The sequence below is a fragment of the Ailuropoda melanoleuca genome, chromosome 15 (genome assembly GCF_002007445.2).
Source record: "Ailuropoda melanoleuca isolate Jingjing chromosome 15, ASM200744v2, whole genome shotgun sequence".
Lineage (NCBI taxonomy): Eukaryota > Metazoa > Chordata > Mammalia > Carnivora > Ursidae > Ailuropoda > Ailuropoda melanoleuca.
In genome coordinates, this window is record NC_048232.1 from 85,497,814 (window position 1) to 85,525,083 (window position 27,270).

The 27,270-nt window shown below is 56.6% G+C and overlaps 1 protein-coding gene across 1 annotated transcript in view; it reads right to left on the minus strand.

Annotated features, from left to right (window-relative positions):
• Window positions 1-27,270, minus strand: part of SCUBE1 (signal peptide, CUB domain and EGF like domain containing 1) — a 137,364-nt gene that overhangs the window by 67,077 nt on the left and 43,017 nt on the right. Inside the window, exon 4 of the mRNA XM_011230029.3 lies at window positions 23,059-23,193. Within this exon, the coding sequence (XP_011228331.1) occupies window positions 23,059-23,193 (135 nt within the window). The remainder of the gene's footprint in view (window positions 1-23,058; window positions 23,194-27,270) is intronic.

Sequence of the window (27,270 nt, forward strand, 5' to 3'; positions counted from 1 at the left end):
GGGACACACAGTGGGGTGGGGGGTGGGGACGGGGCATGGGGTGGGGGCTGATGGACAGCATCTGCCTGTTTCTGTGGCGTCAGTGCTCCACCGCACCTGATGCCAGGCTCCCAGGAGAGATCCCTGAAGGTGCAGCGGGGAAGAGGTACACCACGGGCCCTCTAGAACCACCAAGAGCCAGCCTCACACAGAAAGTATGGCTCTCTTAGGTCACTGTAAAGCCAGAGAGCTGGGGGTAGGAGTCTGGCCTCCTTACTAGTTGTGCGTCTCGGAGAAAATTGGTTCTTTGGTAAAGTGCGAGTGATTATCTCTGCCTCACAGACAAGACAGGGTAGGTATTCTGACACTAGATCTTTCTATGGGGGCATTGGCTTCAGAAGGCTGGTGCCGCCTTCTACAAATCTAGAGAAGACGCACCTTCTCATGGGGACCTTGGCTAGGCAGGGCAGCCCCTCCCCGGAGGAAGCTTTCGGTTAAGGGGGATCTCCTGGGCCACTGAGACATATGCAGCCTCTCGTCAGGTCTTCTGAGAGACTGGCTGCCCTGAGGGGTCAGCCAGTGGGTGGTGGCCACCAGGCGGCCTCCTGGGCCATCATCAGTAGCTATATTAATGCTGGGCTGAGTCCGGCATCACCCTTCACTCCCGCTTAAGTGGTCTTTCTGGCTCCCTGGTGCCCACAGATGTTCAAAGAGTTGTTCTGGCCTCTTCCCAGCTTTGTGTCTTGCCACTGACTACTTGTGCTCCACGGACCTGTGATTCCACACTGCCTACTGAACATCCCCTGGGAGTGCCCATCCATGCCCTTGCCTCTCCGGTCTTCCACAGACAAAATCCTGGGCCTGTCTCAAGCTCCACCAGTTCCACGGGGCTTCCTGACTGTGCCCCATGTCACCCCCACATCACCACTCCACGTTACTCTCCAAGGGCTGTCCTGTGGCTGGCCCAGGCGATCGATGCCACTCAAACAGATCTGTGCTTTCTCCCTAAGCTGGCTCCTAAGAGCCCAAGGGCCCCTGTTTAAAGCTCAGGCTTAAATGGGATGGAGAAAGGGAGATTGAATTTCCATTCCCAGCCAAAGAAACACAACTTACGAGAAGCCCTGCTAATCATCACTAACCATAAATTTGTCACTGGGGAGCTGAAGTGGCCCTGAACTTTGGATGCTAAACAGAGTTTAAGGCTTTAGAAGTCACTCAGCTTTCTCCCACACCGTGGACTTGCCATCAGGCAATCTTTCTTTCTGAGAAGCTAGATTTTAATAATGAGTCAAGATGTTGTTGTTTTGCTGGAAAAGGATAATTGGGGGGGGGCGGTAATCCAGTGTTTCAGTCCAAGTCCATGTGGAAGCAAGCAATGGAACCCGGAGCTGGAAGGGTGGGCCCCAGGCCTTGAGTGTGTCCACTTCAGTGGTCTCAGCAGCTGTGGGAGAGGTGGGCGAGGCCCCCCCGTCTTCTACCTAAAGACCTTGTGAGGCTCTCACCCAGGCTCCGGGGCACAGGGCCGTCTTCCTCCAGCCCAGGGAAGGGCCTGCGCTGGGTCATCAGCGGGAAGGGCTTTGGGACCTCTTTACATTTCTGACGATTACAGAGGAGCCTGAAGAGTTTCTGTTTCGGTGTTGACATGCTATCCCTACCGATGTTTACTACAGTAGAAATTAAATGGGGAATATGGTTTGCTCTGTGATGGTAATTCAGCTCCTCACCGGTTACAGACACAGGAGCTATCTTACCTTCCCCTTCACTCCGGGGCACCCTGGCTTCTGCGGGCCACGAGAACATGTGTGTCATGGCTGGCAGAACACAGATGGTCAGGGCTGGGTGGATCCTTGCAGTCTGTCTTGCCCATCCATCTTGCAGATGGGGAAAATGAGGCCCCAAGATGGGACGTGTCTGTCTCAGATCATACGGCGGGACTCTAACCCAGGCTGCTGGGCTCCCAGCCACACTCTCCCACCCTGAGGTCACCGCACTACACTTGTGGGACCCAGGAGTCTGATTGGCAGCAAGCACGTCCTGGGGTGAACAGAACTGGGAAAAGGGCACAGAGTTAGGGTGGTAAGTGGTGCCTGCTACTATTAATTGTCTTCAGGATTAAGAACCTATTAAAATTCAAGGCCGGTTCAGATGCTTCCTCCTCCATGAAGCTCTCTGGGCAGCCCCTCGATGAAGCATGTAACCGCTGGCTCCTCTGACCTCGCACCAGTCACCGCTGAGCAGGAGGGTGGCGCCTCCGCTCACCGACAGAGCCATCAGGCCCACACAAAGCCTCGACTCCGCCTGTGTCACCCCTTCAGCCTTTGGGAACAGTGTAAAGATCCCTGGAGCGGCCTGGCCCTCCGCCCCTTCACCTGCCTGTCCTCTGCATCCTGTTCTCCCTCGGCAGCCTTGCGGGCCCTCCCACTGGCTGGGGCCCCGCAGTGGCCTCGGGCAGGCCTGGCCCACACCCACCATGACTGCTCAGCAAGGTCGTGGGCTCTCTGTGGAGCCGCGGGATGGAGGACCAGCCTGTGAGGCCGATGCCTCCAGGTGGTGCTGAGCGGAGCCCCCTCCTCAAAGCGCTTTCTCCGGACCCCCGCACCAGCACCCCCCCCATGCCTTTATTCTTCCAGGGTAGCTCAAGGTCTGAGACCACAGGCCAGTCTCCTGGCTCTCTGTCTCTTCCTGCCAACTGGCAAAATGCAGAAGGGGTGGGAGGCAGGGGCTGCTCTGTATGTCCCTGTGCTCTCCTACCTGCCGACACCTCTCCTAGGAGCCACAGAGCTTCACAGGCAGGGGCAGTGTCCTGTCCGTGCTGTGTCCCCTGGCGGCACGGCAGATGCTCAGCCGATCTTACTGAGAGCGGGAATGCAGAGCCTCCAGAGGGAAAGGCCGGCTCTCAGGCCCACAGCGTGGCCTGCCTGTGTGCTCACCACCATCAAGGCACACCGAGGAAGGGTGCACCACTCCCAAGAGGGGCTGGGGCCGGAACCCACCTGCATTGTATCTGACTTAGTCTCTGGTCGGACACCTTCTTCTCCGGGTCTCTGTTTTCTTAGCTGGGAAATGGGCTGTCAAAACCTTTACCTCCAGGGGTTGCCGTGAAACTCAAGCGAGAGAACTACGTAATGTATGTGGCACAGGGCGGGTTCCTGCCTCATTCTGCCTGATGCTACATGCAGATCTTGCTAAGTCACCCTCCCCTGCCCTCGTGGGCAACTTAAAGGGACCTCTTTATCCTTGTCTGTGTCCTCAGTGCTCAGCACAGGGGCTGAAAGAAATACAAGGAGAGCAAAGGTGGGAGAGAAGGAGGGAGGAAGAAGAGGGGAGAAACGAAGGTTGTCCGGCCTCAGAGCACCTCACAGAGAACTGTAAGAGCGCTCCATGGCATGTTCTATGAAACAGCCCCTCAGGAGCCACACAGCACACATTAAAGGCTCTGAGAAGCCCTGCAATCACTTGTGGGACAGCCCCCTGCCTCTCCCTTAACATAACCCCAACCTAGGATGACCCACGGCAGTCTCTCCCCTTATAGATGAGCTCGTGGTGGCTCAGGAACTGAGGCCTGGGCAGGGGATGGGGCACTAGCTCGGCCAGCTGGAGCCTGGTGTGGCTTTCTGCGCCTCAGCCCCAGCGAGGGAGGAGATGGCACTCCCTCTGCCCTCTCCCAGGAGGGCTGTCCTGTGGGCAGTGAGCTAACAGGTAGTAAGACTGGCACAGCTACTGCCAAGGGTGTGTGAATTTGAACAGGTGAACCCCAAGGCACGTGAGTCGCTGGATACCAAGCACTTCTGCCCCAGGAGTCCGGTCCCGGGCCCCACCCTGGAAGGGCCTCAGGGTCCTTTGCTCTACTGCTCTGCTTCTGCCACACCCCAGCTCCGCTGAGGAGGCCGGACCGCTCTGGCCAGCTCCGGCTACCACAGTGTCTCCACTGATGCCAGCACTCAGTCTCCTTCAGAGCACGGGCCAAGCCCAGGGCTGGGCACGGAGTGGGTTTCTGGGAGCCTGCAGAACTGAAGGGCCCTGGTGCAAACTCTGTCCTCCCATGGCTCCTGCTTTGTACCACGTCTGCTCTTGGGGTTCGAACAAGATGGGTGTCCCTGGGCCAAGCACATCCTCCCTCGCCCTCGCTCCCCGTCCTGATGTAAGGAGTAACCATGCAGTGCCAAGTTCAGCAGGAAGCCCTGTTTACTTCTTTGTCTAGAGGGGAAATAAGATCGAATTTCAGAGTCGTTTCCAGAAATCCTGGTCTTCGGGGGCCTGGTGCCAGTCAGGCCAGGCTGCTGGCCGGGTCGAATCTAATTTGATCTAACCCATCCAAATCCAATTACGTTCTGCAAACTTGGACCGAATGTCTCCTTGTGCCCAGGATGGGGCAGAGGCAGTGAGGAGACAGATGCCGCACCGCTGTGACACGGGTCCAACTTCAGACTCTGCCACCTGCTGCGTGACCTTGGGCAATTGCTTCCCTCTGAGCCTTAGTTTCCATCGACGTCACAGTTGGTCGTCATAGACCCTGCTTCCCAGGTGCTCACTCAAGCTGTCCTCCCCTTCTCGGGGCCAGTGAGGCTAAGGGCACAGGTAAGAGCTCCAGGGATCGCACCCCGGGCCAGGGGAGTCGCAGGAAGGTCGTAAATAGGGCAGGGGTGAACTTATGTGGCAGAAAGATCTCTGGATGCTGCACACAAGGCAAGCTGCAGAGGGGCAAGGCTGCAGGCCCGAAGCACGTGGGAGGGTGCTGCCACCACCCTGAAAGGGATGAAGGAGACTGGAGGGAGGGCAGTGGCTGTGGGGAAGGGAGGAAGCTGGATTTGGCATGCAATTAAGAGTCCCTTTCTCTGAGTTTTCCAGAACACATGGTGTAGGGACTTGGCCTCTGACCACACTTTCATCTATTAAACCCTCATCGCAAGCCTGAGAAGCCAGTATCGCCATGTCCATTTCACAGGCAAACAAACGGAGGCGGGATCCAGGTGGGAAAGACCAGCCAGGGTCACACCATGCCTGAGAAGCAGGGCCAGGGTCCCCGGCCGGGCCATCTGCTCTCCAGTGTCCAGTGCTTCCTTGCGATGGGCCCCTCCCTCAATTCTTGCCTACTCTGGGCCCTGGGACAGGCAGGCCCCGGCAGCCCTTCCCCACCAGGGCCCATTTTCCCCAAAGGCCTTCTATCATTTTTGGCGACTCCACGAGAGTGTGCACAGAGGTAAACGATGGCAGAATCAGCCCGCCCCAAACCAGTGTGCGCCTCATGTCTTTGGCAAAGCAAAGTTCACGGATGCATCTAAAGCAGGGCCGGGGGAGGCGGGCCCAATCTGTTTGTACTTAGGAGCTGGCCCTTTCTCCTCACCCCAGCCCAGTATAACAAAGCCGGAATGTGTGCCTCCCAAGGGTCGTTGCTATGGCGACTTCATCAATAACATCATTTTCCGCATCCATGTCCCTTAAACACACGGGAAAGGAAGGCAAGCTGGGAACGGCAGAGCAGGGAGAAAAGAACACTTACCCTGCTCCGCCCTTCCCCCCACCTCAGCAGGAAGGGATTTTCCTCCCCTCCAACCTCATCAATAGAAAATTATGGAGCCCAGAAAGACGCTGGAGCCTTGGGGGTGGCAGGAAGAGGCTGCTGCCTTCCCCAGCCCAGACTTGGCAAGCTGTCCAAGCGAGGCAGGCAAAAACAAACACGGGCTCCCACACGATTTGAAGGGGGATGAAGCAAACAGGGAAAGGTCCTGCCATGGGGAGAGGCACGGGAGCAGTGGCAGACACAGGCCTGCTGGAGGGATCACAGCGACAGCCACGGCCTATGTGCCAAGCTGTCTCACATACCGTGGTGTTCTCCCCACTTATCAGGAAGGCACAGAGGCACAGAGAGCTTACAGCTGAGGTGAGGTCAGGGGAGAGGCTGGATCTAGGGGGCCGGCCAGGAACTCGCTGTGGGCTGATGTCAACCACAGCTACTGTTATTGAGCACTTACTGTATACTAAGCGCTTCACATGAATAATCTCCTGGAAGCCTCACGGGCACTCTTCAGAGTAGACACTGTTATCCTCACTTTGCAATGAGCAGAACAGGGTGAAGAAAGGCTTGGTGACTTGCCCAAGGGACACAGAGTGGGACGGGGGAATCTGGGTTTCACGGAACCTGTGTTCCCAGAACACTTTCAGTAGGCCATGGAGAGTCATGTTGAGGGGAGGGGCAGGGAAGCCCATGCTCGTCCCCTTCTGTTCCTTAATTCTCCCCCTCGGTGATCTGGGGCACTGGAATGACCCAGCTCCTGTCCCCCCTGCCTGTGTCCACATGTCCACATCTTGTCTCTCCAAGACATCTCAAATGCCAGCTGCTCCACAAAGCTGATTTCTCACCCCGACCCTCCCTCCAATCTTCGTGCTCCCCAGACCCCTTGCCTGAGCTTGCTGAGGGCCGGAGCACACCCTGTTCATTCCTGACTCCGAAAGGCCCAGCCCCAGGGCTGGCATAGAGATAAAGACAAGACTAGAGGTCCTTACAATGTCACCCTGTGAGGCAAGGAGTTTTACCCTCATTTTACAGAGTTTAGAGAGGTTAAGCAATTTGTTCATGGTCACTTAAGTAGGACGTGAGAGGCGAAACTTGAACCTGTTCTATCTGACTCAAAGACCTGCCCTTCACCAGCTGCAGAGGGAACTTTCTAGAGCATAGATCTAACTATGTCTTCCCGCTGCTAAAAACTCTTTGACGTCTCCCCCACCCCAAACCCGGTGCTCATAGGATTAGGCTGAGAGTTCTCAGTATGGCAGTTAAGGGCCTCCCAAGCCCACGTGACCTGCCATGGCTCTAGGTAACAGGGACACTCTGTCAGCCTGCACATCCTGCCCTCCCTTCTCGGAAATGTAGTTCTTTTTACCTGGGACACATTCCCTCCTCCTTTGAATGGCAGGTCTGACTACAGTTACTTGAGATGGTGTTTGGATGTCACCTCTTTTCGGAAGCCTTCCTTGTTTCCTTCCCAGTCCCTAGGCTGCGTTAGGGGATTGGCCTGGGCCTCCAAAGCCCTTGCACTACCCTCTCTCAGAGCACCCACCACACTAACTGTAACTTCTAGGTCTGCTAGGCTTCCCTCACCAGACTAGGGGCTCCTGGAGGAGGCAGGGCCCGAACCCGAGTCACCTCTTTACCTCGGTGCTCTGCACAGGGCCTCGCCCGGACTGAAGGCTAGAGAAATGTTCTATGCCGTAAGGGGCCTGGGCTTGGCCACTCTGGGCTTTTGATTCTGCATCAGAACAGGGGCCAATGTTCAGGCAACAGAGTGCATCTGTCTGCAGGCCCAGACCTTGTTGGCCTACAGTGACGGTGCCAACTCTGATCCTGCACCACCCGCCTGCCCGGATCTGCCTTGATCCCCTAATTACACTCCAACAATATTTGTGCCTGGACGATGCTCTGGGAGCCTCTCATTACAAGGCCTGGGCTTGAGCGAGGACACAGGGCTCTCCCTCCCACCTTCCGCCCCCGAAATTACACCGTCCTGGGCAATGCCAGGCCTGGCCGAGGCGCCAGCAGCTGGCTGCCCCAGACCAGACCTCCGGCTGACCAGGAGTCCGGCCTGCCGCAGGCCGCATCCCTAGGGGCAGCCTTAGCTGGGGAGTGGGGGTACTAGAGACTGTGGGCTTCCATTTACCCTGAGCTTCTCAGGGCCAGGCCCCATGCCAGGCTCCTCACATGCGTCCCTAAATGACTGTCTCTCATGGCTCCGAGCACCAGGTCCTGTCAGCAGGCCCACCTGACGAGTGACGATGCTGAGGCTCAGAGAGAGATCTCCCACTTGTGCGGTGGAGCACAGACTGGAGGCCCTTTGGCCGCTTGCCAGCAGACCACAGCCTACCTACTGCTCCCTGAGATCCCCTGGGCTGCCTCAGGGGCCCTCGGGGGACTCTGCACCCCTCTTCCTCCTTGCCTGAGTCTCACTGCCTTTGTGAGCCTGAGCTTCCCTCACTGCTACCCTACCGCCACACTCCCAGGCAGGACCCTTCTGCCCTACTGGCATGCCACCCTTCATTCAGGCTCAGTGGCCCCCCACCAGAGCCCCAACAAGACTGGCCCTTCTGAGCTGGCCTCCTTCTCTGGTCCAGCCATGAAAGTCCAACCCTCCTGTGATTGGACTCCTAGCACCTTCCATGCTCATCTGCTCACTTGCCTACTTGCTGTCTCTTTCTACAAATATTTAGGTCGGGTCTCCTTTATACCAGGCCTTTCCACAGGACTGGCCTGCTTCTTGCCCATGCTTTTCACTGGCGCTGTCCTCCCGGAGGCTGACAGCAGCCCAGCTCGTCATTGCTGTTCCACGTGCACCTGCAGGGTGGTGGGTTCAAAGCACGCTGCTGATAAACAAGGAGCACGGCTCCGAAATGAAGCTGGCCTGCTTGGAATTACATGCAAGTGAACAGGCAGAATGGACTGGTTTTCTGGAAAGCTAGCATTGGAAGGGGCCATGGAGACCATCTAGACAAAGGCTCTCGTTTTCCGCTGAGGAGGCTGAAGCCTCTGGGACAGTGACCTGCTGTGGCTCACGCAGCAGTAAGCATGGGAGCCGCACAGAACCTTTCCACTCTCAATCTCCTGGGGTTCCCAATGCCCCAGCTCTCAAGTTCAGCATTCTTTTTGCCACATCAGGAGGCAGCTCACAAGGCACTGGTGCTTGGGGCTATCAACCAGCCTGTGAGGCACTCAGGCATTCTAGAAGCCTTGCAAAGCACCACCTGTGTGAGGGTCTGTGCACAAGCCAAGAGCAAGGCCAGCAGGCTGCCTACCCACAGCTGACACCAAGTTCATTGCCACAGCTACTCACTGGGTGGCAGGCCCTGTGGACATGGACAGACGGTTGAGTGGACTGCTGAGACTGTGGCTGGCTCCTGGCATTCCAGGTGATATCAGCCTTCATTTCGGCTCCCCACCGCCGGGGCCTTGACCAATCCTGACACTGGGACCCCTGGAAAGCTGTGTTTGTGAGATGGGAGGCAGCCCGTCTAACAGCCACGAGGACTATGTGGCTGTCTGTGCAGATGTGCGTGGGCAAACATGCACAGAGCTGCAGAGTCCCACGGGAAGATGGCATCACTGTGGGGTGGGCCTGGCTCCCCAGCTCTGCCTCACACCTCCCTTTCTGGCCCATTCCGAAGTGTGTGGCCCTGGAACTTGCGCAGCTTCCTGCTCTGTGAAGTTCCTCGGGACTCAGGAAGGCGGCTGGTCTCCCCGCCCCCCACAGGCTGACTCTGCAGCACCTGGCCCCTGGGTCACCTCCCAGCTACCCCTGTCCCCCGGTGCGGCCCCCTGAAGTTCCCCCACTAACCACTAGGCGTCACCACGAGCACATCCAAGCCTCTCAGAGGCCCAGAGCTCTGGGACCTGCCAACTTTTCACACCACTCAGGCTGGGGAGGCTGGAGGCCGCTTTCCCCTCCCAGGGCTGCCAGACTTGCACATGTGCCACAGAAACACATCAGGTGCCTGGTTAAATCTGGATTTCAGATAAACAACGAATACTTCCAGTATTCGTATGTCCCAAATGTTGCGTGGGTCATACTTACTCTAAAAAAGTATTCACTATTTATCTGAAATCCAATATAAATGGTGTTCTCTGTGTTATCCGGCAACCATATCCCTCCCTCTAAGGGGACCCTCAAGGAAGCCATGGTGGGGGGGGCAGTCAGCTCATGCGGGCTCCAGACCATGGCCTGGCCAGGCCCAGGGAACAAATTGTTTGTCCTCCTGAGAGGTGACTAGATGGAGGAGGGAGCATAGGTGCAGGAGGGGCCAACATGCCAGCCTTGAGAGCGTTCCCACAGTGGTCCTTGGGCACCTGGGAGAGGAAGCCAGTAAGAAGGCGGGGGATACGCTAGCAGGAGATCCTCCAAGGACGTGAGCAGCTCCCTAGCACCACAGCCGGTGCCTCTCCCCTGCTGCCCGCCACGGTGCCCGCCACGGTGCAGTGGGGCAGAGCAGGGGCTCAGGAGCCATAGACGCTCGGGCTCTGACTGGCTCCGCCCCAAATCAGCGGCGCTGCTGCCCTCCCCGCAACTCCGTTCCCTCCTTCGTGCCCTGTGGCGGCAGCTGTCACTGCCAAGTGTCCTCTGACAAGTCAAGGGTATGAAGGGCTCGGGACACAGGAGGAACTCCACAAAACGTTGAGTGCTTCTCCCTTTCCCACGAGCTCGCAGCAAGGGCAGGTATGCTAACCCGTGGGAGCCTGTGCACACTCTCACTGTTCTGACTGGAGCACACGGCCCGGCCGTGGCTTCGCTAGATAAATGCACACGTAGGTGCATGCGGGCTCCGCTGCCATGACGGGGGCCCTGGCAACAGGAAGACAGCGCTGGGGCAGCGGGGAGGAAAGGTGTCCCGAAGAGGACTCAGCTCTGGCAGAGGCGTGGAGACAGCAGCGGGGAGTCTGAACAGCTGGCAAGCTGGGGCTATCCTGCTGCCGAGGCCTCGGCCGACGGCGAGCTGAACGCGGCTGGGGAGCCAGGCTGACCGCGGCCAAGCCCCACGTCCTGGGCAAGTCCTTGCCGGGTGCTCTGCATGCTGCTCACACGAGGGACCTGGGAGCGCTCTGTGACACCAATGCCGCACACAATCAGACACGTATCTCCCTCGTGAGATGGATCCTATCCCGTCCCACTGCCACTCGGCAACACATCTCCTCTGCTTCCTGCCCTGTGCACCAGGTAAGAACCACATCTGTGTCCTTTTGGGAAGCCCGCACACTGGTGCCCTGAGAGGCAGGGCTAACCCCTCGGAATCTTCTGGCACACACCGAGAGGAAGATGCACCTGCCAAGAGTCAGAGACGGCTTCATAGAGGAGTGAAAGTGGACTGGATTTTGAAGGGTGATGAAGAGTTCTCTAGGAAGTGAGGGGATGGGGAATGGTATCTGAGGCGGAAGAAATTACAGAGTCAAGGCCCATCCTGCGTAGAGGGCGTACGTAACAGGGCTCTCTGATTCCAGGGAGAACAGAAGGCAGGTGGGCGGCGGGACCGGGGAGGATGTGGAAGGCTCGGAAGGCGGAGCAGGCAGAGGTTCTGGTGCAGAAGAGATAAGGGTTCGTGGTGGCTGCTTCACAGCGTGCGTAACACGGACAGGAGCCACGCTCAGGTCCTGAGTGGGAAATGATGTGCCGGGGGGCGGATGGAACCATGGCTCCAGCCACCATCAGAAGGCCAAGTGGGACAGGGAGACTCCGGAGCTAGCCGCTGCATAACTCAGCGTTAGGGTGAAGCCTGGCCCCAAGCGGGGAGTGGAGAGGTGGGGCCCCTGTGCCACCCCTGCCCCCACCTTCCACCTGCTTGTTCTTGGCAGTACCTTTGGTCTTAGGAGTCAGCTGGACCTGGGTTCAAATCTTGACTGTGCCCCTTACTCACTATGGACAGATGTCTTTGCTGCTCAGTGTCCATTTTCTCCCCCGCAAAGCGAGGACAGTAAGAGCTGCACGGCACAGGACTGTTCTCAGGATCTGACTGCCCGCGGCAAAGTACGGGCCCAGTACTTGGCACGCAGTGATGGCCGGTGACAGCGGACGGTGCTACCGAGCTCAGGTCGACACATGCCATCAGGGGACACAGGGTGTCCACAGCTGTCCTCCTAAACAATTCTTTAATGAATACTCATGTTTGCCCCACTTTACAGATAAGAAACTGAGGCCACAGGGCTTGTGGTTGAACAGGGAGCCAGGGCCAGGGCCAGCTACCTCTCCTGGACATGGTGCTCACCATCTGCCCTGCACTGTCCCCTCGGGGAGGCCCGAGGGACTGCAGCAGGGGAGAATGCCCTCCGCCGACGCCATGCCGTCAGTGCTGGGGTCCCAGTGCCTGGCCAGGGCTGGCTGGAAGCCAGGCCAGGAGAAGGGCGTGAAGCTGGGTTCACCCGCCAAAGGAGTTGTTTATGGGGTGGGAGGCTCGTAAAAAATAATGGGCTGGATTTATTGTCCCCGCCTCAAGGGCCGTTCCGGACTGCACGGGGCCAGGCCAGGCCTTCTCCAGCAGCACCATAAATCTTCCCGCTAAATGTGAGAGCTGTTCATTCTCCCACCCACCTGGTCCGCAGCAGGCAGGGGGAGCGAGGAGAACCTGCACGCCCCACACCATGCCCCATGCTCTAGCCTGGCCAGTCCACCCCAAGGAGCAGCTGGAAGGGGTAGCCCTGAGGCTGGGGTAGGGTTCTCCAGTGTGGCCAGGCTATTTTCCCCTCATTGAAAACAGAAAGTTCCCAGCCACACACACCCACAGGGGCCCCAGCACCCATATCCGATGACGGAAAGCTCTGGCACAGGGCAGGGGATGTTTCTGGGCCTGCGGGAGCCACGCTGGACCCCTCGGGTCATGGGCTGGCCCGGGTCCCATGATGTGGGAACCACATCTCAGGAGCCCACGGGAGCCCGCCAGCCAGGCACACAGACAGGATGCTAAGTGGCTGTACGTGGCTGGGGTAATTCAGAAGGGACTGTGAGTCTGCTCACAGGCTTGTTTATTGGACTCTGAAGGTGGATGGAGCAGGAGAAGAGAAACTGGCTTTGGCATTAGAAATCTGTTCCATGACACCCCCTCCCCTGCCCCCGTGCCATCCTGAGTACTGGCTCACAGGGTGGCCTAGCTCAGTATTCCCTCCAGCAGTGGGAAGGACAGCGCTACCCAAAGTACCTCCCAGGGTGGATGCAAGCATGGAGTGACTGGGAGTATAAGCTGAGCAGCACAGGGGTGGGGATGAGCCCCACAAGGGAGGGCACAAGGGTTGAGAAGGGGGTCGGGGGATGGAGTCCCATCTGCCTGCAGGCCAAGGCCAAGGGCAAGTGAGAGCAGGTGGGCAGGGTGGAAGACAAAGTCCAGAGGAGGGTCAAGGACCACCCCCGGAGGTGCATGGAAGGAGGGTCCAGGACAAATGCTGCTGGGAATGGGCAGAGGTAGCTGCCCTCAGAGGCTGCTCCTGCGGTCTCGGTGGCCCTCTGCTCTGGCACAACCCCAGGGATCTGCCCTGGAAAACTCCCCCATGAACCTTGCCAGGGACCTCCCCAGTCAGTTCCTAGGTGATGTGGGCTTTGAGCAGTGGGCTTAGGTCCTGACCACAAGGCGTGCTTGGCCTCCTTGGAGGCTTCTTGCTGTGGCCGACTGGAGGGCTGTGTCCTGCAGGGCCTCTACTCTGCCCTCCTAGAAGTCTGGCTGGAAGGACTGAATATGAAGGGCAGCACTCGGCACGCAGTCTTCTCTGCTGAGCAAGTGACTGCGCTCACCAGCACTCCCCTGCCGCCAGGCCCCCTGTGCCAGAGCCCTCCACACACTGACACTCGGGCTCACAGCGCACGCCATCGTGTCTACCTCCCCCGGTCTGTGTGTTCTGGGAGGACAGGTCCTGGTGCAAAGGTGGGGCTCCTGAGCACTGCCCACCAAGCAGGATGGGGGAGCCCAGACCCTTTCCATGCCTGGTTGCAGGTCATGGAGTGAAGTATAGATGGCAGAATGCTGTCCCCATGCCCCCAGAACACATGCAGGGAGATGAGAAACGGCACTTAATTATCCCAAGCCCCTAAACCCTGACGGAGCCCCAGATTTCTGAGCTTTTCCTCACACCAGTCAACTCCCAGTGACTTACTCAGGTCCCAGGCTGGGGCCAGGACTGAGTTAGCTGACCAGGTGACAGGGGGGCAGGCGCCCACACTTCGCACAAGCCTCTCCCGGGCATCTGTGAATCAGGACCCCGAGCGAGAATGCTGAGCGTGACCTGCATTTTCAGCCTCCCAGGAAGAAGACACACACGGGTCCTGCTCTGAGCCTCCACACTCCACTCTGGGGCTCCTTAGGTTAGAAAGAACAAGGCCCCACCTTGTCCAGAGCCAGCCGCCACTGAAATATTCCACACCTACGTGACGTGGGCAGCAGGCCTCTCCAAAGCACAAACCCGAGGCAGGTGGGTCCGCAGGAAGTCCTGCCTGCCCTGCCTCCCACCTTTGCTTGGCCACCTTCCTGCCACTTTCCCCTCATCCTCTGGTCACCTTCTCCTCATCTTTCTTCACCTTCCCTCCATCCTCCTGCCCCCTTCCCCTTGGCCACCCTTCTGTGTTCTTCCCTTCGGCAACCCTCCTCTCCACCCACACTGCCCCCATGGGAGTTCCAGACCCTGATGGCCGCCAGTGCCACTTGCCAGAAAATTGCCTTATCGCCCTGTCCACCCCAAGGTGCTCAGTGACGGTCCCTAATGGTGGATCATGCCCTGACTCCCAGGACTGACAGGGTGACCCATAACGTTCACAGCAAAGTCCAAACTCCCACTGAGCACAGTGTCCTGACCCTCTCACTTCCCCCACTTTAGGTCTGGTTTCAGGGTCCAGGACTCACTCTCCAACAGGCGAGAATGACTGCTGGGACACTGGCTCTCCTGGCCAACCCGAACAAAGCTGAAATCTTTGCTATCAGAGGACCCCCGGCCAAAGAGGAGGCCAGGCCAGGCGGCCTGAAGGGCCAGATAGTGAAGGGGAGCCAGATGGCTTGTGCGGAAGAGGACAAGAGTGCTCGGGGCGGGAGTGGCTGGAGACCCAGAGTCTAGGCTAGGTTGGAAACAAAATCCAAAGGACGCACACACGAGGAGTATCAGGCACGCAGAAGGGCTCAATGGGAGCCCCCTCCCCTGCATGGTACAAACATGACTTGACGTCAGCGCAAAGCTGGCACCTAACCCGTCAGGCTCAGTCAGATGGTGGTGGTGCCTGTGGGCCCTTCCTGCTCCAGACCATCCCAGAACTCAGGCCCAGGACAGGAGGAGGCGGGCCTTATGTTTGTGACCCTGCGTCTCTGTCCTGCACCTCTGTCTCGGGTTTCTGCCTGTCTCCATGGCCTACTTCAAGTTGTTTTTCAAGGTCAGCTGCTTCTGATCCATTACTTTCAACCAAGGCCTGGACCCAAGGGGTCCTGGCAGCCTCTAACCGCCCCCAACCCCTGCTGCCTCCCCCGATCCCCCAAGAGCCCCCGAGCCCACTGCCCACCCACTCACTCTCTGCCAGTTGGCTACCTCGGGAGCCATCTGTTCTTAAGGGCTTCTTCCACCTGCTCCACCCCCCCAGGCTCCAGCCCCTCGGCACTGCTGCTCAGGGCCCACGCTGACCACCCGGCCTGCCAGGCCACACCACGCCATGCCCAGGGTGCAGGCTTGGGCATCACAACCCCAGTCCAGCTTGGTGAGCACCATGGGCGAGGAAGTCCCTTCTCTCTTTAGAACCCCATTTCCACGCCTAATCAAAGACGTGAACCATGGGACAGTCGTGGTTCCTTTAAACAATGGCAGGAAGCCCCAGGAGGTGGTCAGGATCGGAAGCCAGACTGCCCAGGTGCCAGCCCTGTGCGTGACTCTGGAAAGTGCTGCTCGTGGCAGTAGCTCGCACCTCCCTTGAAAGGTTTAAGGGGTTAAATGAGGTAACATTAGGGTGACCTTAGGCCTCAGTTTGCCCAAGACAGTCCCAGGTTATACCTGCTGCCCTGTCACCATTAACTGTGCCCCTTTCACTCTCGAAGCGTGCTGGTTTAGACGCGGACTCGTACAGGCCCGGCAAAGAGAGGGAGAGGGAGAGTGCTCGCAGTGTGCCTGGCACAGTACTCAGCTATGCGAGGACCACGACAATGTGAACTCTTTTCTAATGATTTCTGTACTTATTTGAGCAATCTCTACACCCCGCACGGGGCATGAACTCACCACCCCGAGACCGAGAGTCACAGGCTCCACGGGTGACTGAGCCAGTGGGCGCCCCTATGACGCAAACTGCTGGTTGCCAAGGCAGCTACACGAATCTCCATCTAGTTGAATGGCACAGAACCGTATGCATACATAGTATGGACGTCAGTTCCCAGGGCTGGTGCTGTTCCTCAGTGATGTAAGATGTTGCTGAGGGGGAGGCGGGGTGATGCGTTCCTGGGACCTCTCTCTACTTATTTTTGCATTTTCTTATGAATCCGTATTTATTCCAAAATAAGTTTAAAAAAATCCTATTGTTTTGTCTCCAGTTACACTCACAAACTTATAGACAGAATGAACAGATTCTAACAGCACTTCATGTCAAGTTCTAAGAAAATAATCTAACTTAATAGAGGCCATCTTTGCATAATGCAATCATCCGGAGTATAACTGTAAACTCCGAAACAAGCGAGAAGGTTCCCACAAGGCAAACAGCTGTGCGAAGCCCAAGCACGTCACCAAAGAGCCAGGAGCCTCCAGTCTCCTACCCGTGTGAGCGTGTGGAACCCCCGCTCGGTCTTCCCAGCTAGACCCACCATGAGGCAGCAGGACAGAACGGTGGACACGCAACGTCAGCCAGGTGTCTGGGGACCTTCAGCACGGGGACAGACACTAACAAACATTCTCCCTCGCCCGGAGGGGACTAGCCGCCTCGGTAACTCAGGTTCATAAAGGTTTTGTGAACTGTAGAGAAAAGAGGCCAGGCCGACTCGGCTGCTTCCCTGAAGAGAAGAGGAAAGTGGGTGAGCCATTTCAGGAAATTTCCACCACCAGATGTTTTTGAAACTCTTGGTGCTTCACAAGGCACACATGGTACAGGGAAGGCTCCCGTCTGGGGAACTGCAGGTGGTGCCAGCTGAGGTGGCGTCTCTGCTGTCCCTTGGGGCCTCCCCTGGGTCTCACCCAGCCTGGGCCAACTATGCAGAGGGCTCTGAGCCTTGCCAGAACCCTCCATGTAGTCTGCCCGGGCTTTGGGGCCAGACTGCCAGAGCGATGACTAGGCAACCTTGGACAAGTTCCCCAACCTCTCCGTGCCTCAGTTTCTTAATCCGGAAAATGGGGTCACTACGTGCTAGTGCATGAAAAACACTCGGTATCAATGTCTGGCATGCAGTAAGCACATGGTAAATGCAGCCTACGCTAGCATCATCATTATTTAACATAAAGGAAGCCAAGCTTTCCTATTCCAGGCCCCACCTCTGATTTTTGCTGGAGCCAGTGTCACCCTCGATGCCAAGCCTTGAGCTTTGTGAGAAAGTGCCACAGGAATGCGGTGGGGGGGCAGGCACCGTGGTTTCCTAGCTGTGCATTGAAACAGGCTCAGAAGGGCATTAGCCAGAATGTCAGATGCACTCAGGTATACCCGTGATGACCCTGCTGGGAGACGGCCAGCCTGGCGCTGGCTCTCCATGGGCCTCAGCCTCCCGGGGGCACAGAAGCTCAGCTGCCCTGTGGCCGGTTCCCGTGCATCAAACACAGGAAGGAGGCAGCGCGGCAGGGCTTCAGTGTGCGCTCAGCCATGTGGCAGCCTGCGCTCTCCCAGGCGGCCTCCAGAACCACTAGGTCCCTATCACTGGGCTCACTGCCTGGGCCAGATCCCACCATTCTCTAGCACGTGCTGACCCGGAATCTGCCTGCATGACTCGAGGATGAAGAGGGCTTGAGCCTGGGGAGCCACCGAGAGCTGAGCATCATTCTCCTTTCTCCTCTTGTCCTTTCCAAAGGGCCCAATGTTGGCATCGGGCCCAGGGATAGAGGGAACACAGTCTCTGCCCACAAGGAGCTTCCCAGCTGCAGGGACATAGGCATCAGGTAGAAAACTGCTTTCTGCAGCCAGCAACAAGGCGGGGTGGGAGACAGAGGCAGCCCCTGGAGCACAGAGGAGGCAGAGCCTGACAATTCTCCCTGGGGTCGGCTCAGGCCAGGCTGTGCAGTGGATGGGTGCTCTCACTGAGGACTGAGAGGGAGCACCAGCCAATCGACAGTGGGGTAGGGCACCCCAGGCCTGGTGAGCAGCGTAACAGACACCTGATGTCTCTTCATGCCTTGGTGCCTGACTGCCCATGCCCAGCAGGGGCTTGGCACACTGCTCAAAGCTCTGCACAGCACAGGGGGCTGGTCTGACCTCTGCAGCCCTGGTGGGACAGATGGTGGATGCTGGCGAGCATGTGCTGGATGAATGAGTGAAGCCCGTCATCCTGATGGGCTCCAGGTGTTGGCATGTGCTGCCCTGAGCAGGGATAAATCCAAGTGCAAGGGTCAGCATTCACCCCTGGGAAGGGAGTTTCTTAAGGATGAGAACTGACTCCCAGTCTCCCCTCCACCCTCAGCCAAAGCACCCAGCACACATCAGCAGAGCCTCGCCCAGTGCGCACGCAGGCTCTGGGTCTGCTGCCAGCTCGCTGTGGGGCCCTGGGGGAGGTCCTGTCCTCTCTGGGCCTGTTTCCTCATCTGTGATAGATAACAATAGTAAGAACCCACGTTTATGGAGTGATCTTTACAACATCTCTTCAACCCTATGAAGCAGGTACTATGACTATCCCCATTTTATAGACCCTGCAGGCACAGAGGAGTTAAGTGACTTGCTCAAGGTCACACAGATACTGAGTATTGGAGCTGCGGTTCTGGCTTAGGCAGCTGGGCCCCAGAACGTGTGCTTTTAAGAGTGGGAATCCTTCACCGGGCCGATGAGAAAATCATTCTCAGGACCACCTCTCCTGTTCAGATGAGAACACTGGACCCCAAGGAGCTCTAGATCCTTCTCTCCGGAGCGTTTTTTCTCAGCTCATTATTATCCAGCAACTCCAACCCTTGCCTAGCATTTAGTTCTTTTTCTCAACTGAAAACTTCATAGGGAACCATGTCTGGTTTTGCTCAACCTGGGATTTCAAGGACCAGCTGAACACCTGGCACATGAATGAATGAAACGCAACCTGCAATCACACTGCTGGTCAGACCCACGCCTTTCTGAGCACCTTCTCCTCCTAAGTCAATGCTGCTCAGACTGAAAGAAGGAATTTTTCATTGGAAGGAAAGAGACAAGTTCATCCAGGAGGCAACACCTTCCTGGAGCACAGACATGACATAAATTTAATAAAGAGCAGGCATGGGAGAGGGAGAGAGCTAGAAGATGCTGGCTCCTTGATGGCCCATCCATTCTGGGACTGGAGAGGCTCCCAGCGCGCATGACCACAAAGAGGGCAGTGCAGGCTGGGACTGCCATGGACTGGCTGGCCCAAGGCTGTTACTGCTTGCTGGACTAGGGGCTGAGTGGGGGCAAATGTGGGCCGTGATTGTGCCAGAAACAGCACTTGGAAGCGCTGAGTAGAAAGAGATGGGCCCCAGGTCCTGCCCAGCACTGGCACAGAGGAACAGCTGTCTCCCCGAATCGAGCCTGAGTTCTAAAGACGGGAAGAAGCTGCCTGGGAGCAGACACCCCTAGGGGGGGCAGTGCACTTGGCTGGTTCAGAGCATTTCTCTAACGGATCCCTCACTTGCCTGGGAGGGATCACTGGTCCCGATTTACGGAGGAGACCCAGAGAGGCAAGAGTGGTTGCACAAAGGCCATGTGGCTGGTGGCGATGGAGAACAGCTGAAAACCTAGAATGCACAGCCCCAGCCTGGCCAGATCCACGTGCCTCAGGCCAGGGTTTGCACTGGTGCCTAGGAAGTGGGGCCACTCAGGAGCGCTGAATCCCATCCCCTTGTTTCTTGGCCAGGAGCCTAGACTGACCCTGGCTGACCTTGCTCATGCATCCAGGCCCCTCTAATCAAAGCCAGCCTTCATGTGTCTCTCTCTGCTCAGGGAAGGCTTCAAGAAGATGATAGGCATTAGGAAGAGTCAGGTGACACAAGGAGTCTGATTTGACAAATGGCTCTGGACTCATGGGCCATCCCAGGAGCAATAGGGATCAGAGGACACTTAGGGGCAAAACAAGCTGGGTCCCCACACCCCAGACACCCTCTGATTTTGAGCTCTTACAATCATTACTGTAGTTGACACACAATCGTGGAGGGTAACTGTCACAACCAATGGAGGCTCAGGAGGGAGGCAAAGTGCCAGGTCACCCAGGCCGTCTCCACCCACAGGTGTTAACGAGCAGTCTGCAGAGGTACTGTGCACTTGCCCTGTCCTCTTCAGACCTTCCACACAGCCTTTGGGAACCCTGGAAATGCTGCCATTTGTCCCTCAGGAGGGGTCCAAGATGGTGTCTGCTGCTTTTTAGACTGGCTCATTGTTCAGATTTAAAAATTGAGAGATTCATGAGGCACCTGGGTGGATCAGTTGGTGAAGCATCTGCCTTTATCTCAGGTCACGATCTCAGGATCCTGGGATCAAGCCCCACATTAGGCTCTCTGCTCAGCGGGGAGCCTGCTTCTCCCTCTGCCTTTGTTGCTCCCGCTGCTTGTGCTCTCTCAAATAAATAAATAAATAAATAAAATCTTTAGAAAAATTTTTTTAAAAATTGGGAGATTCACACAAAAATCCTAGTAAGAGAAGGGACTTCTTTAACCAATGTACTGGTGGATGCTGGTTAACAAAGATTAAGGTTGAGACCCCAAATCTGTGTTCTGGCTAAATGTCAATTCCTGGCTTCAGGATCTGAATACCTAGGGCCTTTGGGAAGGGTGAGCATGCGGCCTCAAGGCTCCACCACATAAGTAATTTGAGGTCCAGTATCTGAGATGCCCTGAAGGCCTCCATTCTCCCCTTCAGCACATTTGCCACAGCTGCTCTCCGCACAAAATCCAAACTCCTGCCCATGTTCAACCAGCCTCAGGGGGTCTGGGCCCTGCCAGGCTCCCTTCATCCTGGGCTCCTCTCTCCTTGGCTCACAGTGCTCCACCGCCCTACCCTTCATTTTGCTTTTCACCAGAGCCTGGTCCATTCCCACCTCAGGGCCTTTGCACACATACTGCCTGGCATGCCCCCCCACCCCAACCCTTCCCACGGGTGGTCTTGTTGATCATCTGGTTTCAGCTCACATGTGGATTCTGCCTACTTTCGTCTATTCCTCCAGCTTATTTCTTTCCTCACCAGCCTCATCACATCAAAGCTGAAGACCTGGGCGGGAGTCCTGACTCTGTCACTTCCCTATGGTGTGACCTTGGGCAAGGCTCCTAACTTGACTGCTCTGGCTTCCTCACCAGGTCACTGCGGGGGCCTGGCTCGGAGTAAGCATGTGACCCCACAGCAGCCAGTGTTGCTGCCCCCCACATTATCATGTCCCCCCGACCCTACTCCTCTGGCTGATGCAGAGGTTTGTTCTGTGGCATCCTAGCTCAACGGATGTGTCCAGGCTAAACGAGGCCCTGGTTACAAACAGGACACAGCTATGGTCTCACATCTTACATCGTGCTCGCTCCCCTTTCTGCGCACGTGCCTCTCAACCAGGGGCCTCACAACTTCACCTGGAGCCCTGTTCGTGGGAAAGCCGTTCTTCAAAGGAACAGAGCACATACAACCTGGCTGGAAGAGAGGCTCAGGCCACCCTGGCCTTGGGGACTTTATAGCTGGCTCAGAGCAGTCACCCTATAAAACCCCCTCCTTGATGAAAGCAGGACCCCCCTCCCACCACCACCACTCACTCACTTCCCCGTAAAACTGCTTCTTATAAAACTCGACTTGGGCACCGTGTCCTTATCTTGGGCAGCTCGAGCCCACAGCCCCACCACCAGGAGCCCTCAGGGGCGCGGGCTGCCGGGGAGGTCTGCACGATGCTGCTGCGACGAGTGCCCAGGGACCATGGAGCTTGGCCTCCACATCCTTCTGGGGACACAGCAGTGTGGGGACTACCAGGCCCGTCTTGTCTCTGACGAAGCTGCCTAAACAAGCACCAAGCACCGAAAGGTGTCCCGTCAAGCAGTTTTGCTTCTCTTCCTTGGGCTTTGTACTTTTAAATGTTTTCCTCTTTTCTTTCACAGGAATTGCTTTCTGCTAAAAAGCGTACCCAGCGCCCCTGAGCCGGTTTCAGCTGTCTATTCCTCCTCGACTTGCAGCCTCGGTAGCTCTGGTGCACGCAGGATACCTCACACCCCAGGTCTCGTCCCATCCTCCAAAGACCCTGGTGGGTCAGCGCCACATCTCCACTTCGTCGGGGAGTAAGCTCGGGGGTTCAGAGCAGCAGGGCTTCCCTGGCAGGGAGCAGCAAAGCTGGAGCCACACATACCAGGCTGCCCCGGAGCCCAGAGTTTTGTCCCCACCTTTCAGTGTGAGCCACTCCCTGGTCTCCTGCTGGTGCCACAGACACACACCAGGCCCTTAGAGGAGCCCCTCTAGGCCCCTCCTGCACCTCCTCCTTAGAGGGGTGGTGGTGTCAGCAATGGGGGAGGGGCTCAGGCTAGGGCCACATGGCTGTCCTGGCCTCCTTCCCCATCTGCTCTTTTTCCCCCCCTTATTAAACTTTTGTTTTAATGGGTCTCAAAATTCTGCGACAAATTTCTGGCTAAGTTTTTTCCATTAAAAAGTATTGATTTAAAAATGATAACTTAAAACCACCACTCTTGACCACACACACTGGCCAGGCCCCAGGAGCACTGGCTCTGGCCTGTGCCCACAGCCCACTCTACTGCAGCACGCAGCCCGCCTCAGGATTCCAGCCCTTGCCATTATCTTAAGCAAGATACGCTTCAGATCCTTTGCAAATGCTGTTCCATCTACCTAGAAGCACCTCTCCGCACATGGGTCCTGCCTTCTGGCCTGCTGTCCTACCTCACAGTCCTGCTCCCCTGGGCCCAAACTCTGACCACCTTTCCCCTGAAACCAAGGCCCTTCACCTGCTGGGCTTGGCTGGAGGCCAGGTTCTGTCTCAGCCTGGTGTTCCGCCCAGGCTACTCCAGTACTCGGCTGGCCTGCCATCCCACCCAGCATCCAGAGGGCAGCAGGCTCCTGACCACAAGGACCCTCTGCTGGCTGGTGCCCTGGTGAACGTGCAGAGACTGAGAAATTGGCACTCGGCCTGGTCAGACCTCCAGTTCACCTTGGGGAAGGGGACCACGGAGGATGGGGCCCCACTCTTCCTGGCCACAGCCGGCCTTCAGCCCAGAAAGGAAAACAGCTTCTCTGGTCACATCTGCCCATTTGTGGCCCCACCTCTCCTCCACATAAAAACACCAGGAACACCAACGGCCCTGGTGTAGCGGGCAGTGGGCGGGAGCTGGGAGGAGTTCTGTGCAGAACCAACACCAGAAGCACAAAACAGCCATTCAGGCCACCACCAAAATTTCCTGCCTGGACCCTGAGGCCCCCGGAATCACGATGTGGAGAAGGGAGTTTCCAGGGGCCGCCTGTTTCTGGGGGGTGGGGGGCGTGCCCGGGTAGCACGGGCAGTACTCACCGTTGGAGCGGTGGATGCAGGTATGCTGGTTGTCGCTGAGGAAAAAGCCACTGTGGCACTGACACTCGTAGCTGCCCATGGCATTGACGCAGATCTGCTGGCAGCCGCCATTGTTGTCCTGACACTCGTCCACATCTGAGAGAAGAGGGAGAGAAGGGGACAAGAGAAATCACACCTGGTGCTAGAAGTGTGGTACGATCTGCTGGTAGGACAAGGATGTGATCAGTTTCCCCAGGTTGCACAGCGGTACTACACGGAGTGGTACTACAGCGATACTCCACGGCGGTACTGCACAGGGCCACGCTACAGCGATACTCCACGGCGGTACTGCACGGGGCCACGCTACAGCGATACTCCACGGCGGTACTGCACAGGGCTATGCTACAGCGATACTCCACGGCAGTACTGCACGGGGCCACGCTACAGCGATACTCCACGGCGGTACTGCACAGGGCTATGCTACAGTGATACTCCACGGCGGTACTGCACAGGGCTATGCTACAGCGATACTCCACGGCAGTACTGCATGGGGCCACGCTACAGCGATACTCCACGGCGGTACTGCACAGGGCTATGCTACAGCGATACTCCACGGCGGTACTGCACAGGGCCACGCTACAGCGATACTCCACAGACGTACTCCTTGGTAGCACTGCATGTTGACACTGCATAGAACGATACTAGTGATACTGCACAGACGTACTCCATGTTGGCACCACTCCACAGTGGTACTACATAAAGCTACACTGTAGTGATACTCCACAGACGTACTTCTTGGTAGTACAACATGGTGGTGCTGCGCAGGGCGATACTATAGCAATAATCAGAGGTACTGCATGCGGTACTCCATGGCAACACTGCAGAGTGAACTAGGGATACTCCACAGATGCACCCCATGTGGTACTCCACAGAGCTTTATCGTACAGTGATACTCTACAGAGGTACTCCATGACGGTACTGCATAGTGGTACTGCACAGAGCTACACTACAGTGATATTCCACAGAGGTACTCCAGGTGGTACTCCGTGGGGACACTGCAACAGAGCAATACTACGGTGATACTTCAAGACATACTGAATGTGGTACTACGTGGTGGCTCCATACAGAGCTATACTACCATGATACTCCCTGTGGTACTCCACAGAGGTACTGCATAGAACTACACTATAGTGACACTCCAGAGATCCTCCCTGGTAGTACTCCATGGACATACTCTACATGATACTCCACAACAGTTCTCCACGGAGTTACTCCATAGAGGCAGATAGTTACCACGGTTGTAATGCTAGCTGATCCTTAGCATCCCGAGTGACCCGTACTGTTCTAAGTATCTGACCTATACTAACTCCTTTAATTCTCAGAGCAACCCTGTAAATCAGATCCAGGTATTAGCCTGTTTTATAGGTGAGGAAAACTGAGGTCCAGAGGGGCAAAGTCACCTGTCTGAGGTCCCACCTGGTAGTCTCTCAAACTGTGATCTCACTGATACTGCTGGACTCTCCCTCTCTAGGAAGATTGTGTAACCTGCACTGTCTATCCCCAACACACAGAGCCTCGCCAGCCCAAATCTAATGTTCCGTCTTTCCTCAATCACACCTCAGATTTACAACCAGTAACACAAGACCTGGCAGCCCGGGAGAGCCTAGAGGACAGGGCAGCCTGCCTTCTGCCTCGCAAATTGATTTCAAAAGTCTAGAGAATGTGGAAGTTTTTAAAAGGCCCTAACCTCTGGCTGCCAAGACAGCTGCGGAAGGTCACCAAGTGGTCTTTCCCACTCTCTAGGAGATACAGACCTCAGGGCCGACACTCAGTTTTGACCAGAGGCTGCTGGCACAAAGGGTGCTGTTGGCTGAAAAGAGTCTTTATGGAGTTCTGGTCTTGAACAGAACAGCATGTTTCAATTACCAAAGTCATAACCCCCTACACTGTCAGTTTGTTTAATGAAAGAAGGGCTTCTTAAACCTTAATGTGCCATGTCTGTATTGTCATTTTAATAGGCAAAAACATGAAACCACAAAGTCAAGGTGAGCTACTGGCTGCTTCTAGCCAATCCCCTGACCCCCAACACACACACAGACAGACACACACACACACACACTTGGCAATAAGCTTTTTATATCGTTCTTTTTAACACAGTCATCTTTTAGTACTGGAACCAAAAGGATGTGAAAACGTCAAGCAACAGGCAGACTGACCTGCACTGAACCAGGAGAGGACTCAGCTCTGGAACGATGTCAGCTGGGTCCTACGGAGGCTTAGGGAAAACAGCCCACTCCACCACCCAAGAGACCACACAGCTGCTCTGAGGCCAGTGCTGAGGCAGGCCATTATTCTCCAGCAAGCTCAAATGTCAGCTGTGTGGCAGCCGGGAGGGAGGCAGAGCTCTGAACTCTAAAAGCCACCAACCGTTACAGCTAAAATGGGGAAGGTGGCTCTTGCCGAGAAGAGACAGAGTGGAGTCCCAGGGGAGCTGGGAAGGCCAGAGAGGGATTATTCTGAAAACCTTTCTCCACTCTACAGAGTCTTACTTAGTGATGGCTCCCTCAAGGCCCAGTGCCAGTGTCACCCTTGCTGGGGGCACCTCCCCTCCCCCCTGCAGTGTCTGCCTCCAGGGGTCTGTCCCCTGCCTGAACTAGACCACGAACGGCTCTAAGCCAGGCACTAAGTCCTGTTCATCCTACCAATAACAGCGCAAAGCTAACATCCCTCGAGTGGTCATTGTGTGTCAGGCATGGGGCTCACAAATACCAACTCACCGCACCCTTGTCGCAGCTCTGAGTGATAGGTGGTGTGACGCCTCCGTTGTACAGATGAGGACACCAAGACACAGACAACCAAGGTCACTTGAGCCAAGTCACACAGCTGCTTGGAGCAAAGGCCGGACTTCAACCTGCTGTCCACATCCTGAGCACATGCCTTTGCCCCACCATGAGGCTGACCATGCCAGCAAGCACATTCAGACTAATGCTGTGGAGAACCAGCTCCTCTTCATGTGAGCTTGAGCTGGGTTTCACCTTGAACGTGTTGGTGAACCCCCAATGCAAATGCAAAGCCAGAGCCAGCCTGTGACGAGTCACACAGGGAGTGTCCCAACATACCCAGGGCTGGTCCCGTCTCTGCCCCAATAACGCCCCATAGAGGCACTTGTGCCGGCACACGCGTAGCGGTGAGATCTGCTCCTGGGACTGAGTCCAGACCCCCTTCAAATCATGTTCTTTGCTGGTCTTCCCGTGGTTCTCAGGTTTTTTGCTCTGTGCCTTGGCTTCCCCAGCTCTAGCAAAGGTTCAATTGGTAAAACTAAACAAAACAGATACAGGCCCTCAAGTGCTGAATTCATGGTGTGAAAACACTACTTGGACCCCACCATGAAAGAGCTCCCCGGTGCCACCCATCTGGCCTGGCCCATCTCCCCACTTCACTGGGAGCCAGGAACCAGAGGGCCAAAACCCACAAGTTCACACTGCACATCGACAGAACTTCAGTGAGCTGGCAGAGTGGCGGGGCCTTGGGACAGCGCTGTTTACGCTAGCCGGGAACAATGACTCTCAAACACTGATGAATAATTTGAAACAAATGCAAGGCCGTGTAAACATTTTTTCCCCACTCTCAAACGACAAAGCCCCAAGATTAAGCAGGAGGGAAGAGGGGGCTGGCCCCTCTGCACCCTTTGTCCACTGTGGTCCAAACACAGGTCTCCCTCAAGCAGGGCAGGAAACCACAGTCTCAGAATCCCTTTGGGTAGCCTGTGGTCATTACCAACTTCTCTAGGCGCTGGATGAGGGGCCTGATGCCCACTTCGTACCTCTCATGCCCCGGGGCTCAGCCCCCCAGACGGTGCTCACATGAAGTCTGGACAGTGACCAGCTGGAGGAGCTGGGTCCCTGAGATGGCTACCCACAGGCCTCGGGCAGGCTGGGTTGACCTGGAGCATAGCACTATGGGAAATACTTAGCCCCCAGCCCTCCTGAGGGGGGCAGCCGGGCACACGTTGTTCCTTGGCCCCTGCAGGACTTAGAATCTGTGATGAGAGGTACCACACAGCAAGGAGGGGGCCTACGCCTGGGAATCAGCCAACCTGAGCTCTGGCTGTGGCCCATGGCCCATGGCCTGTGGCAGGTGCTCAGGCCTCATCTGCAGGAGGAACTGCAGACTGCGCCCTCAGGCAGCTCTCCTGGCACGCTGGAGGCACACACAGCCCTCGTCCTTCTCTCC